The sequence below is a fragment of the Rhinopithecus roxellana genome, chromosome 4 (genome assembly GCF_007565055.1).
Source record: "Rhinopithecus roxellana isolate Shanxi Qingling chromosome 4, ASM756505v1, whole genome shotgun sequence".
NCBI lineage: Eukaryota > Metazoa > Chordata > Mammalia > Primates > Cercopithecidae > Rhinopithecus > Rhinopithecus roxellana.
In genome coordinates, this window is record NC_044552.1 from 138,922,043 (window position 1) to 138,935,746 (window position 13,704).

Below are 13,704 nucleotides of genomic sequence, written 5' to 3' on the forward strand. Positions count from 1 at the left end.
TATTTCATTTAAGGGAAAGAACAAAAGAGCTCCTTTAAGATCATTTAATTTTGACTTAATTTAGAAAGTAATATTCTCATTTCAGAAAAATTTGGAATCTTTGTTTTAACCTGTAAAAATATATATAATAGGGGTAATTAGCAAATCAAAAGCAAGCTTAATTATGATCGATATTACTTTTTTTTTTTTTTTTTTGAGACAGAGTCTCACTCTGTCATCCAGGAGTGCAGTAGCAATCTCAGCTCACTGAAGCTTCTGCCTCCTGGATTCAAGCAATTCTCCTACTTCAGACTCCGTAGTATCTGGAATTACAGGTGACCACCAGCACGCTCAGCAATTTTTGTATTTTTAGTAAAGATGGGGTTTCACCATGTTGGCCAGGCTGGTCTCGAACTCCTGACTTCAGGTGATCTGCCTGCCTCAGCCTCCCAAAGTTCTGGAATTACAGGTATGAGTCACCATGCCCAGCCAATCACTTTCTTTCAAAACAAAAAGAAATTCATTTACTATCTGTAAAAGGGAACCCAAATTGATTTGGAAATACTTTCTATTATCTTAATTTTTTTTTTTTTTTTGTTTTGAGATAGTCTTGCTCTGTTGCCAGGCTAGAGTGCAGTGGCGCAATCTCGACTCACTGCAACCCCACTTCTCAAGTTCAAGCGATTCTCCTCCCTCAGCCTCCCAAGTAGCTGGGACTACAGGCACATGCCACCATGCCCAGCTAATCTTTGTATTTTTAGTAGAGATGGAGTTTCACCATGTTGGCCAGGATGGTCTTGACCTCTTGACCTCGTGATCCACCCACCTCAGCCTCCCAAAGTGCTGGGATTACAGGTATGAGTCACTGCGCCTGGCCAAATCTTAAATCTAGAGAGAAAATTTGGTACTGGAAGTCCTAGCCAGAGCAATTAGGCAAGCAAAGGAAAAAAAAAAAAGGCATCCATATTAGAAAGGAAGAAGTTAAATGGTCTCCGTTTGCAGACAATGTAGAAATCCCTAAAAACTCCAACAAAAAACTGTAACAACTAATAAATTCAGGAAAGTTCCATGATACAAAATCAACATATAAAAGTCAGCAATGTTTCTAATACACTAACTATAAACTATCCAAAAATATCAAAAAAGCAATCCCATTAATAATAGCTACCAGGGCTGGGTGTAGTGGCTCATGCCTGTAATCCCGGCACTTTGGGAGGCTGAGGCGGGTGGATCACTTGAGGCCAACAGTTTGAGACCAGCCTGGCTAACATGGTGAAACCCTATCTTTATTAAAAATACAGAAAGTAGTTGGATGTGGTGGTGAGCACCTGTAATCCCAGCTGCTCAGGAGGCTGAGCCATGAGAATCACCTGAACCCAGGAGGCAAAGGTTGCAGTGAGCCAAGATCATGTCACTACACTCCAGACAGAGTAAGACTGTCTCAAGACAATAATAATAATAACGATAGCCACCAAAAAAACAAAATACTTAGGAGTAAATTTAACCAAAGACATGAAATATCTGTATGCAGAAAACTGCAAAACATGATGAAAAAAATTTAAGAAAACACAAATAAATGGAAAGATATTCCGTTTCATGGATTGGCAGAACTAATATTGTTAAAATGACCATACTACCCAAAGAGATCTACAGTTTCAGTACAATCCCTATCAGAGTTCCAACGACATTTTTTCCACAGAAATATAAAAAAAAAATCAAAAAATTCATATGAACCACGAAAGACCCCAAATATCCAAAGCAATCTTAGGCAAAAAGAACAAACCTAGAGGTATCTTACTACCTGGTTTCAAAATATACTGTAAGTTATGGTAATCACAACGGCATGGTACCAGTATAAAAACAAACATACAGACCAATGAAAGAGAATAGAGAGCCCAGAATGAAGCAGAATAGAGAGCCCAGAAATAAATCCACGAATTTACAGTCAACTGATTTTTTACAAAAGTGAAATGGAGAAAGAATAGTCTCTTCATTAAATGGTGATGGGAAAACTGGTTTTCCAAATGCCAGAAGAATGAAATTAGACCCTTACTTCACACCATATTTTTTTTTTTTAAGTCAACTCAATAGGTAAAGAAAAACATAAGACTTGAAACTATAAAACTACTACAAGAAAATTTAGGGGAAAGGCCTCATGATACTGGTCTGGGCAGTGATGTTTTTAGATACGACCCCAGTGGCAAAGGCAAAAGCAAAAACAGACAAATGGAATTGTAATAAACTAAAAAGCACTACAGTCAGTCAACAGAGTGAAGAGACAACCTATGAAATAGGAGAGAATATGTGTGAACCATACATCTCATAAGGTATTAATTCAAAATATATAAGGAACTCAAATAACTCAATAACAAGAAAACATGTAACCTGTTTTTAAAATGAGCAAAATACCAGAATAGACAGTTCTCAAAAGAGGATATACAAATGACCTACAGGTATATGAAAAGTTGCTCAACATCACTAATTATCAGAGAAATTGAAATTAAAAGCACAGTGAGATATCACCTCACACTTGTTAGAACGGCTATTATCAAAAAGATGAACAATAAGTATTGGCGAGGAACCTGAGGAAAGGAAACTCTTATTCACTGTTCAGTGGGAATGTACACTAGTAAATCTATTATGGAAAACAGTATGGAAGCTCCTCAAAAAATTAAGAATAGAGCTACCATATGATCTAGTAATAACACTACTGGGTACATATCCAAAGGAAATGAAATCAGTATGTCTAGGAGATATCTGTACTCCCATGTTCACTACAGCATTATTCACAATGGCCAAGATATGGGATCAAGGTAAGAGTCCATCAACAGATGAATGAATAAAGAAAATGTGGTACATACACACACTAGGACACCACTCAGCTTTAAAGAAGAAAGAAATTCTGTTATTGCAACAATATGGCGAACCTTTAGGATATTCTCTTAAGTGAAATAAGCCAGACACAGAAAGACAAACACCACATGATCTTGTATGTGGAACCTAAAAATAGTCAACCTCATAGCAGCAGAGAGAAGAATGGGTTACCAGAGGATAGGAGAAAGGTACGGGGAGAGGGTTGCAGGATTAGGGAAATGCTGGTGAAAAGGATACAAAATTTCAGTTAAACAGGAGGAATGAGTTCAAGACATCTATTGTACCACACGGTAACTATTGCTAAGGATAATTTACTACATATGTGAAAACTGCTAAGATTTTAGCATACTCACCACAAATGAATGGTATGAATGTGAAATAATACATATGCTAATGAGTTTGATTTTACCATTTCACAATGTATACGTGTTTCAAAACATCCTCTGTACGTCATAAATATATGCAATTCTATTGTCAAATTTAAAATAATAACGAATTTTAAATTACTGCAAAAAAACTTACAAAAATAAATAAAGATACAAGCTGCATTTAAAATAAAAGTTGACATACCTTGGCTTCTGAAACACCAAACTATATTGTTGGCAAGCCAGACCCACAGTGGGAGTGTAAACAATAGGCATGAATTTCTCAACGTCAGACGTTAGCACTTTATAAAAGAGTTTTTCATTTCTATCTTGGAGATCCATTAAGAGAAGATACCTATAAAAATTGGGCATAATTAGATCTACATCCCATAAAGTCATGAAATAGCTACTTAGAAATCTAATTAAATATTTTCAACCAAGTATAAAGTACATTTAGGTTACATAGAAAACATCTGATTAAAAAAGACTTAGGAAATATTATTTTCTTTTTCTTTAAGACAGAATCTCGGCCAGGCTCAGTAGCTCATGCCTGTAATCCCAGCACCTTGGAAGGTCGAGGTGGGTGGATCAAGAAGTCAGGAGTTCAAGACCAGTCTGGCCAACATGGTGAAACCCCGTCTGTCTCTACTAAAAATACAAAAATGATTGGGCATGGTGGCTCACACCCGTAATCCCAGCACTTTGGGAGGCAGAGGCAGGTCGATAACGAGGTCAGGAGTTCAAGACCAGCCTGGCCAACATGGTGAAAACCCATCTTCTGAGTAGCTAGGATTACAAGCACGCCACCACACACGGCTGATTCTTTTTTTTTTTTTTTTTTTTTTTTTTGAGACAGAGTCTCGCGCTGTCACCCAGGCTGGAGTGCAGTGGCACGATCTCGGCTCACTGCAACCTCTGTCTCCCTGGTTCCAGCATTTTCTCCTGCCTCAGCCTCCCAAGTAGCTGGGACTACAGGTGCACACCACCAAGCCCGGCTAATTTTTTTTGTATTTTTAGTAGACACAGAGTTTCAACATGTTGGCCAGGCTGGTTTTGAACTCCTGACCTCAAGTGCTCTGCCTGCCTCGGCCTCCCAAATTGCTAGGATTACAGGCGTGAGCCACCACACCCAGACAAGAAATATTCTTAAATATCTCAAAGAATAAAGAACCATAAACTTAATTAATATCATGTAAACATTAAAATCATTGCTGAAATAGCACAGTTTTATTTAATACTTGAAGAGACTTTATCCCTATTTTTAAAAAGATGAAAATGTCACTGTAAATTTAGTTTAATATTAACTAAGTTAATAGAAATATTTCATCCTTTGACTTGCAGTATTGAATAACCAAGGGAAATGACATACAGGAAATGAGAGAATGTAACACTCATCCTAAAAATAACTAAGGTAGGGAAGTTCAAGAAACTTTTCTTTGTATCTGTGTCTTATGGCCTTTTTCTTTCTAGAGTCATTTCCGACCCAGAGTTATCTTTGTAAATATAAACCTTTTCATGTTATCTGTAACCTTCAATAGTTTATAGAATAAAACTTAAACTGCTCAGTTCAACTTAAAAGTATCTTGCAAAACTACTCAACAATCTTACCAGCCTTTTTGAATTGACTTCCATTCCCTAGAATAGTTGAAAATGCACAGAATTCTGAGTAAGAGATGCATGGATTCTAATGTTTGGGCAATTAGATAGACATAACCCAGAAAATAAACATATGGAAGACAAAGAGTTTAACTTCAGACATGATAAAATTAATTTGGCAATGTGGAAATTACCAATGCTAAATCAATGGTCCATTCTCAGACCTCACCCTACCTATCAGAACATTTGACAAAAGAGATATTCCTTAGGGCTCAATACACTTTCTTTCCTTGACTTCCAATCTATCATATTCTCATGGTTTTCCTCCTAGCTCTGGTCATTCCTTTTCTGTTTCCTCACTGTTTTCTCCTTGATATGGTTTGGGTGTTTGTCCCTTCCAAATCTCATGTTAAAATGTAATCCCCAGTGTTGGAGGTGGGTCCTGGTGGGTATTTGCATCATGGGGGTGGGTCCCTCATGAATGGCTTAGCACCAATCTCTTGGTGATGAGTTCTTGCTCTGAGTTGATGAGATTTGGTTGGCACTTCCCTCCTGTCTTGCTCCTGTTTCCACCATGATTGTAAGCTTCCTGAGGCCCCACCCAGGCATTAAATAATTGGTGCCATGTTTGTACAACCTGCTGAGCCAGCGTCAATTAAACCGCCTTTCTTTATAAATTACCCAGCCTCAGGTATTTCTTTATAGCAATGCAAGAACAGACTAACACACTCCTCTTCTCTGAAAGCTTTCTAATACTCATGTGAAATACATGAAGAAATTGTGTTGGCTTTACTTTCAAAATATACCCAAAATCTGGCTACCCTCATTGCTACCACCCTAGATCTAAATCACCATCATCTCTTGCCTGGATTATTATAACAGTCTCCTAAAAGCTGTCCCAGCCTACATTCTATTCTCAACATTGCAGCCAGTCTTTCTGAAATTATAGCTTAGATCATATGGCTCTTCTGGTCAAAAATCTCAAAAGCCTACCCTTTTCACTCATAGTATAGCAGAAGTCTTTAGTAGGCTACAAAGCCATACCTAATCCATCGCCCATTACCTCACTAACTTCCTTTCCCAATTTACCATTCTTTCCCTAGCTCATTCTGCTCTAGACACAAGTCTCCCTGCTGATTCTTGAACATGCCAGCTATAAAACGCTGTTCCTCAGATTTCTTCATGGCTAACTGCTCTACCACCTTTGATTATTTGCTCAAAACTCACCTTCTCAATAGAGGCTACCCTTATCACCCAATTCAACAATGCAAACTGGCCATACCTACCCTCAGCATTCTCAGCTCCTCTTACCCTACTCTACCTTTACTTCCCCCATCCCAAGACACTAGCCATTTTTTGTCATATTTTATAATTTACCAATTTGTATTACTATTTATGAAATTTAATAATTTATATTTAAAAATAAGCCAGGCATGGTGGTGCATGCCTGTAGTCCTAGCTACTAGGAAGGGTGAGGCAGGAGAACTGTTTGAGCCTAGGACATTGAGGCTACAGTGAGTTATGGTCACGTCAGTGCGCTGCAGCCTGGGCAATAAAGTGAGACCCTCTCTCAAAATAATAATAATTTTGGCTGGGCACGGTGGCTCACACCTGTAATCCCAGCACTTTGGGAGGCCAAGGCGGGCGGATCATGAGGTCAGGAGATTGAGACCATTCTGGCTAACATGGTGAAACCCCATCTCTACTAAAAAAAAAAAAAAAAAAATACAAAAAATTAGCTGGGTGTGGCAGCGTGCACCCATAGTCCCAGCTACTCAGGAGGATGAGGCAGGAGAATGGTGTGAACCCGGGAGGCGGAGCTTGCAGTGATCCAGGGTGGTGCCACTGCACTCCAACCTGGGTGACAGAGTGAGACTCTATCTCAAAAAAATAAATAAATAAAAATGAATAAAATAAAATAATAATTTAAATAATTTATGTAAATTTCATGAGCTCAGAGATCATTGCCTGTAACTCCAATATCTAAAAGAATACCTGACACTGAGTTGATGTTCAATATATATTGAGGAAGACTCTGTAGCAAATATATGAAGGTCACCAGCTCTTAGCAGGTAGCTGATAAATGGCCCAGGAAAAGAATATACAGTAAGGACACAAGCAGCTAAAGGAAGATGTTATGGAACAAATGAAAGAGAAGGTTGTGAAGGAGTTTAGAAAGAAGCAACTATATACACATTGGACAAACTGAGTCAGCCTCTTTGCCCAGCCACCCCACCACATCCACTGGGTTCACGAACAAAGTGGTCATGGTTGCAGGGATAGAGGTTATGTATAGGCTCAGCAACATGGACTTTCACTCACCAAGGCCAACCTGGCTATTATAGCCACTTCTGAGTGTTCAATCTGCAGCAGAGACTAACACTGATTCCCAGATGTGGCACCATTCTCCAGGGTAATCAGCCAGCTAGCTACCTGGTGGCAAGTTCATTACATTCAACAGCTTCCATTATGGGAAGGACAACTTTTTTTTCCTGGAATAGACCCTTACTTTCTATCTAGATATGCTTTCCCTGCATGCAATGCTCCTGCCAAAGCTACTACTCATGGACTTACAAAATGCCTTATCTACCATCATGGTATTTCACACAGCATTGCTTCTGATCAAGGAACTCACTTTATAGCAAATGAAGTGTGGAGAGTGAGCCCATGCTCATGAAACTCACTAGTTTTATAATGTTTACCAACAATCTGAAGCAACTGGCTTGACAGAACAGTGGAATGTACTTTTGAAGACTCAGTTACAGTACGAGCAAAGCGGCAATACCTTGCAGAGCTGAGGCAAGGTTCTCCAGGAGGCTGTATGTGCTCTCAATCAGTGTCCAAAAAATGATGCTGTTTTTCTCATAGCCAGGATTCATAGGTCTAGGAATCAAGGGGTGGAAATGGGAATGGAAATTCTAACAACCCTAGTGTCACACTAGCAAAATTTCTCCTTTCTGCCCCTGTGACTTTATGCTCTGCTGATCTAGCGGTCTTCATTCCAAAGGGAAGAACGTTTCCATCAAGAAACACAATAATAAACCCATTGAACAGGAGATTAAGACTCCACCTGGCCACTTTGAGCACCACATGCCTCTGAATTAACAGGCCAAGAAAGGAGTTACTGTGCTGGCTAGGAAAAAATGATCCTGACTACCAAGAGGAAACTAAACTGTTACACTACAGTGGAAGCAAGAGAGAGTATGTCTGAAATACAGGTGATCCCTTAGGGTAGCTCTTAGTATTACCATGCCCTGTGATTAAAGCTAATGAAAACAACAATCCAATTCAAGCAGGATTACTAATGGGCCAGACCATTCAGGATTGAAGGTTTGAGTCACCCTCAGCAGGTAAAGAACCACAATCAGCTGAGATACTTGCTGAGGGCAAAGGGGATATGGATTGGGTCATGGAAAAAGGTAGTTATAAATACCAGCTATGACCATGTGATCAACTAAAGAAAAAGAAGACTGTAATTGCCATAAGTATTTCTTCCTTGTTTTGCTAATAATATGTACGTATACATACATAAGCAAAAATCCATATGCAAATTTCAGAAAATATAATTTTCTGCCTTCTCTTATCACCTTATCTGATAACATAAGATATACCGACTCTGCATCATAATATTTAAATACTACTAATATTACATCATAGTGTTTAAGTTAAGGAATATCGACGAGAGTAAATATCATCCAAGGATTTGGCATCTTCTTTTGAGGATAGGGTTGGTGCATTTCTGGTTGTATGCAAGACAGTTGTATTGTGTTAGCTGGAGGTATGGACTTTGTTATTGCCTTTATTCAAAGATTAAGTATGATTTGAGGAGATGCCTATGGGTGGTGTCATAGTCCATTCATTTTGCTATGACAAAAATACCATAGACTAGGTAGCTTATGAACAATAGAAATTGATTTCTCATAGTTTTGTAGGCCGGCAAGCTCAAGATCAAGGTGCCAGCAGATTCTGAGCCTGATTAGGACCCAATCCACATAGACAGCACCTTCTCGCTGCATCCTCACATAAGGGAAAGGGAAAGGCAGCTTTCCTAGGCCTCTTTTTTTAAAAATTTTTTATTGTACTGTAAGTTCTGGGATACATGTGCAGAACGTGAGGTTTGTTACATTGGTATACATATGCCATGGGTTTGCTGCACCTATCAACTGTCATCTAGGTTTTAAGCCCGGCATGCACTAGGTATTCATCCAAATGCTCTCCCTCTACTTTCCCCCATCCCGTGACAGGCCCTGGTGTGTGATGTTCCCCTCCCTGTGTCTATGTGGTCTCATTGTTCAGTTCCCACTTATGAGTGAGAGTATGTGATGTTTAGTTTTCTGTTCCTCTGTTAGTTTGTTGAGGATGATAGTTTCCAGCTTATCCATGTCCCTGCAAAGGACATTAACTCATTCTTTTTTATGGCTGCATAGCATTCTATGGTGTATATGTGCCACATTTCCTTCATTCAGTCTATCATTGATGGGCATTTGGGTTGGTTTCATGTCTTTGCTAATGGTTATAGTGCTGCAGTAAACGTATGTGTGCATGTGTCTTTGTAGTAGAATGATCTATAATTATTTGGGTACATAACCAGTAATGGGATTGCTGGGTCAAATGGTGTTTCTGGTCCTAGATCCTTGAGGAATTGCCACACTGTCTTCCACAATGGTTGAACTAATTTATAATCCCACCAACAATGTAAAAGCATTCCTCTTTCTCCACAGCCTCACCAGCATCTATTGTTTCCTGATTTTTTAGTGACCACCATTCTAAGTGGTGTAGGATGATATTCCATTGTGGTTTTGATTTGCATTTCTCTGATGATCAGTGATGATGAATTTTTTTTCATGTTTCTTGGCTGCATGTCTTCTTTGGGAAGTGTCTGCTCATATCCTTTGTCCACTTTTTTTTTCTTGTATTATACACGTGCAGAATGTACAGGTTTGTTACATAGGTATACACATGCCACAGTAGTTTGCTGAACCCATCAACCCATCATCTGCCCTCCCATCATGCTATCCCTCCCCTAGCCCCCCACCCCCACATAGGCACGCGTGTGTGATGTTCCCCTCCCTGTGTCCAGGTGTTGTCATTGTTCAACTCTCACTTGTGAGTGAGAACATGCGATGTTTGGTTTTCTGTGCTTGTGATAGTTTGCTGAGAATGATGGTTTCCAGCTTCACCTATGTCCCTGCAAAGGACATGAACTCACCCTTTTTTATGGCTGCATAGTATTCCATGGTGTATATGTGCAACATTTTCTTTATCTAGTCTATCACTGATGGGCATTTGTATTGGTTCCAAGTCTTTACTATTGCGAACAGTGCTGCAATAAACATACATGTGCATGTGTCTTTATAGTAGAATGATTTATAATCCTTTGGGTATATACCCAGTAATGGGATGGCTGGGTCAAATGGTGTTTCTGGTTCTAGATCCTTGAGGAATCGCCACACTGTCTTCCACAGTGGTTGAACTAATTTATTCTCCCACCAACAATGTAAAAACATTCCTGTTTCTCCACATCCTCTTCAGCATCTGTTGCTTCCTGACTTTTTAATGATCGCCATTCTAAGTGGTGTCAGATGGTATTTCACTGTGGTTTTGATTTGCATTTCTCTAATGACTAGTGATGATGAGTTTGTTTTTCATGTTTGTTGGCCGCTTAAATGTCTTCTTTTGAGAAATGTCTGTTCATATCCTTTGTCCACATTTTTTTTGTATTATACTTTAAGTTCCAGGATACATGTGAAGAACGCGCAGGTTTGTTACATAGGTATACACATGCTATGGTGGTTTGCTGCACTCATCAACCCATCGTCTACCCTCCCATCATACTATCCCTCCCCTAACCCCCAACCCCATACAGGCACCAGTGTGCGATGTTCCCCTCCCTGCATTCAGGTGTTGTCATTGTTCAACTCCCACTTGTGAGTGAGAACATGTGGTGTTTGGTTTTCTGTTCTTGTGTTAGTTTGCTGAGAATGATGGTTTCCAGCTTCATCTATGTCCCTGCAAAGGACATGAACTCATCCTTTTTTTATGGCTACATAGTATTCCATGATGTATATGTGCAGTATTTTCTTTATCTAGTCTATCACTGATGGGCATTTGTATTGGTTCCAAGTCTTTGCTATTGCGAACATTGCTGCAATAAACATATGTGTGCATGTGTCTTTATAGTAGAATGATTTATAATCCTTTGGGTATATACCCAGTAATTGGATTGCTGGAGCAAATGGTATTTCTGGTTCTAGATCCTTGAGGAATTGCCACACTGTCTTCCACAATGGTTGAACTTATTTACACTCCCATCAACAATGTATAAACATTCCTGTTTCTCCACATCCTCTCCAGCAATCTGTTGTTTCCTGACTTTTTAAGGATCGCCATTCTAACTGGCATGAGATGGTATCTCACTGTGGCTTTGATTTGCATTTCTCTAATGACCAGTGATGATGATTTTTTTTTTTTCATATGTTTATTGGCAGCATAAATGTCCTCTTTTGAGAGGTGTCTGTTCATATCCTTTGCCCCCTTGTTGATGGAGTTGTTTTTTTCTTGTAATTTTATTTAAGTTCTTTATAGATTCTGGATATTAGCCTTTTGTCAGATTGATAGATTGCAAAAATTTTCTCCCATTCTGTAGGGTGCCTGTTCACTCCAATGACAGTTTCTTTTGCTGTGCAAAAGCTCTAAGCTCTCTGGTTTAATTAGATCTCATTTGTGAATTTTGACTTTTGCTGCCGTTGCTTTTGGTGTTTTAGTGATGAAGTCCTTGCCCATGCCTATGTCCTGAATGGTATTGCCTAGGTTTTCTTCCAAGGTTTTTATGGTTTTAGGTCTTACATTTAAGTCATTAATTCATCTTGAGTTAATTTTTGTATAATGTGTAAGGAAGGAGTCCAGTTTCAGTTTTCTGCATATGACTAGCCAGTTTTCCCAACACTATTTATTAAATAGGGAATCCTTTCCCCATTTCTTGCTTTTGTCAGGTTTGTCAAAGATCAGATGGCTGTAGATATATGGAGTTATTTCTGAGGACTCTGTTCTGTTCCATTGGTCTATATATCTGTTTTGATACCAGTACCATGTTGTTTTGCTTACTGTTGCCTTGTATAGTTTGAAGTCAGGTAGCATGATGCTTCCAGCTTTGTTCTGTTTGCTTACAATTTTCTTGGCTATGTGGGCTCTTTTTTGGTTCCATATGAAATTTGAAGCAGTTTTTTCTAATTCTGTGTAGAAAGTCAGTGGTAGCTTGATGGGTATAGCACTGAATCTATAAATTACTTTGGGCAGTATGGCCATTTTCACAATATTGATTCTTCCTATCCACGAGCATGGAATGTTCTTCCATTTGTTTGTGTTCTCTCATTTCCTTGAGCAGCGGTTTGTAGTTCTCCTTGAAGAGGTCCTTCACATCCCTTGTTAGCTGTATTCCTGGGTATTTTATTCTCTTTGTAGCAATTGTGAATGGAAGTTCATTCATGATTTAGCTCTCTGCTTGTCTATTGTTGGTGTAAAGGAATGCTTGTGATTTTTGCACGTTGATTTGGTATCCTGAGACTTTGCTGAAGTTGCTTATCAGTTCAAGGGTTTTTTGGGCTGAGAGGATGGGGTTTTCTAAGTATAAAATCATGTCATCTACAAAAAGAGACTATTTGACTTCCTCTCTTCCTAATTGAATACACTTTATTTCTTTCTCTTGCCTGATTGCCCTGGCCAGAACTTCCAATACTATGTTGAACAGGAATGATGGAGAGGGCATCCTTGCCTTACACTGGTTTTCAAAAGGAATGCTTTCAGCTTTTGCCCACTCAGTATGATATTGGCTGTGGGTCTGTCATAAACAGCTCTTAATTATTTTGAGATGTGTTTCATCAGTACCTAGTTTATTGAGAGTTTTTAACATGAAGGGATGTTTAATTTTATCAAAGGCCTTTTCTGCATCTATTGAAATAATCATGTGAGTTTTGTCATTGGTTCCGTTCATGTGATGGACTACGTTTACTGACTTGCATATGTTGAACCAGCCTTGGATCCCAGGGATGAAGCTGACTTGATTTTGGTAGATAAGTTTTTTGATGTGCTGCTGGTTTCGGTTTGCAAGTATTTTATTGAGGATTTTCACATAGACGTTCATCAGGGATATTGGCCTGAAGTTTTCTTTTTTGTTGTGTCTCTTCCCAGTTTTGGTATCAGGATGATGCTGGCTTCATAAAATGAGTTAGGGAGGAGTCCCTCCTTTTCTATTGTTTTGAACAGTTTCAGAATGAATGGTACCAGCTCCTGCTTATATTTCTGGTAGAATTCAGCTATGAATCCATCTGATCCTGGGCTTTTTTGGTTGGTACTCTGGCCTCTTCTTTTTAGAGTACTAATCCCATTTCATGAGGGTGCCATTTTTATGACCTAATCATTGTCCAAAGTCCTCACTTCCAAATAACATCACACTAGGGATTAGATTTCAACATATGAATTTGCAAGGGGACACAAGCATTTGGTCCATAACAAACATGGTGTATCAACATTTGGTCAAACACTATTCTGGATGTTTCTGCACAGGTGTTTTTGGATGAGATTAACATCTAAATTGGTGGACTTAAATAAATCAGATTACCCTCCAAAATGCAGGTGGGCCTCTTCCAAATGGCTGAGGGCCTTAATAGCGCAGACAGACCTCCTGTCCAGCAAAAATAAATTTTGCCAGCACACTGCCTTTGGACTCAACTGCAACTCTTCCTTCAGTCTTTGGCCTGACAACCTAACTGAAGATTTTGGATTTAACAAGCCTTCTCCCTCTCCTTCTTTCTCTCTCTCTCTATCCATTTGTATTTACATTTTCATTTACACACACACACATACACACACATCCTATCAGCTCTGTTTCTTC

General features: G+C 39.1%; 1 protein-coding gene across 2 annotated transcripts in view; it reads right to left on the bottom strand.

Annotated features, from left to right (window-relative positions):
- ME1 (malic enzyme 1) overlaps positions 1 to 13,704 on the bottom strand; it is a 227,938-nt gene that overhangs the window by 182,304 nt on the left and 31,930 nt on the right. For both annotated transcript variants that reach the window (XM_010358271.2, XM_030929299.1), the window contains exon 3: positions 3,424 to 3,573. In XM_010358271.2, the coding sequence (XP_010356573.1) occupies positions 3,424 to 3,573 (150 nt within the window). The remainder of the gene's footprint in view (positions 1 to 3,423; positions 3,574 to 13,704) is intronic.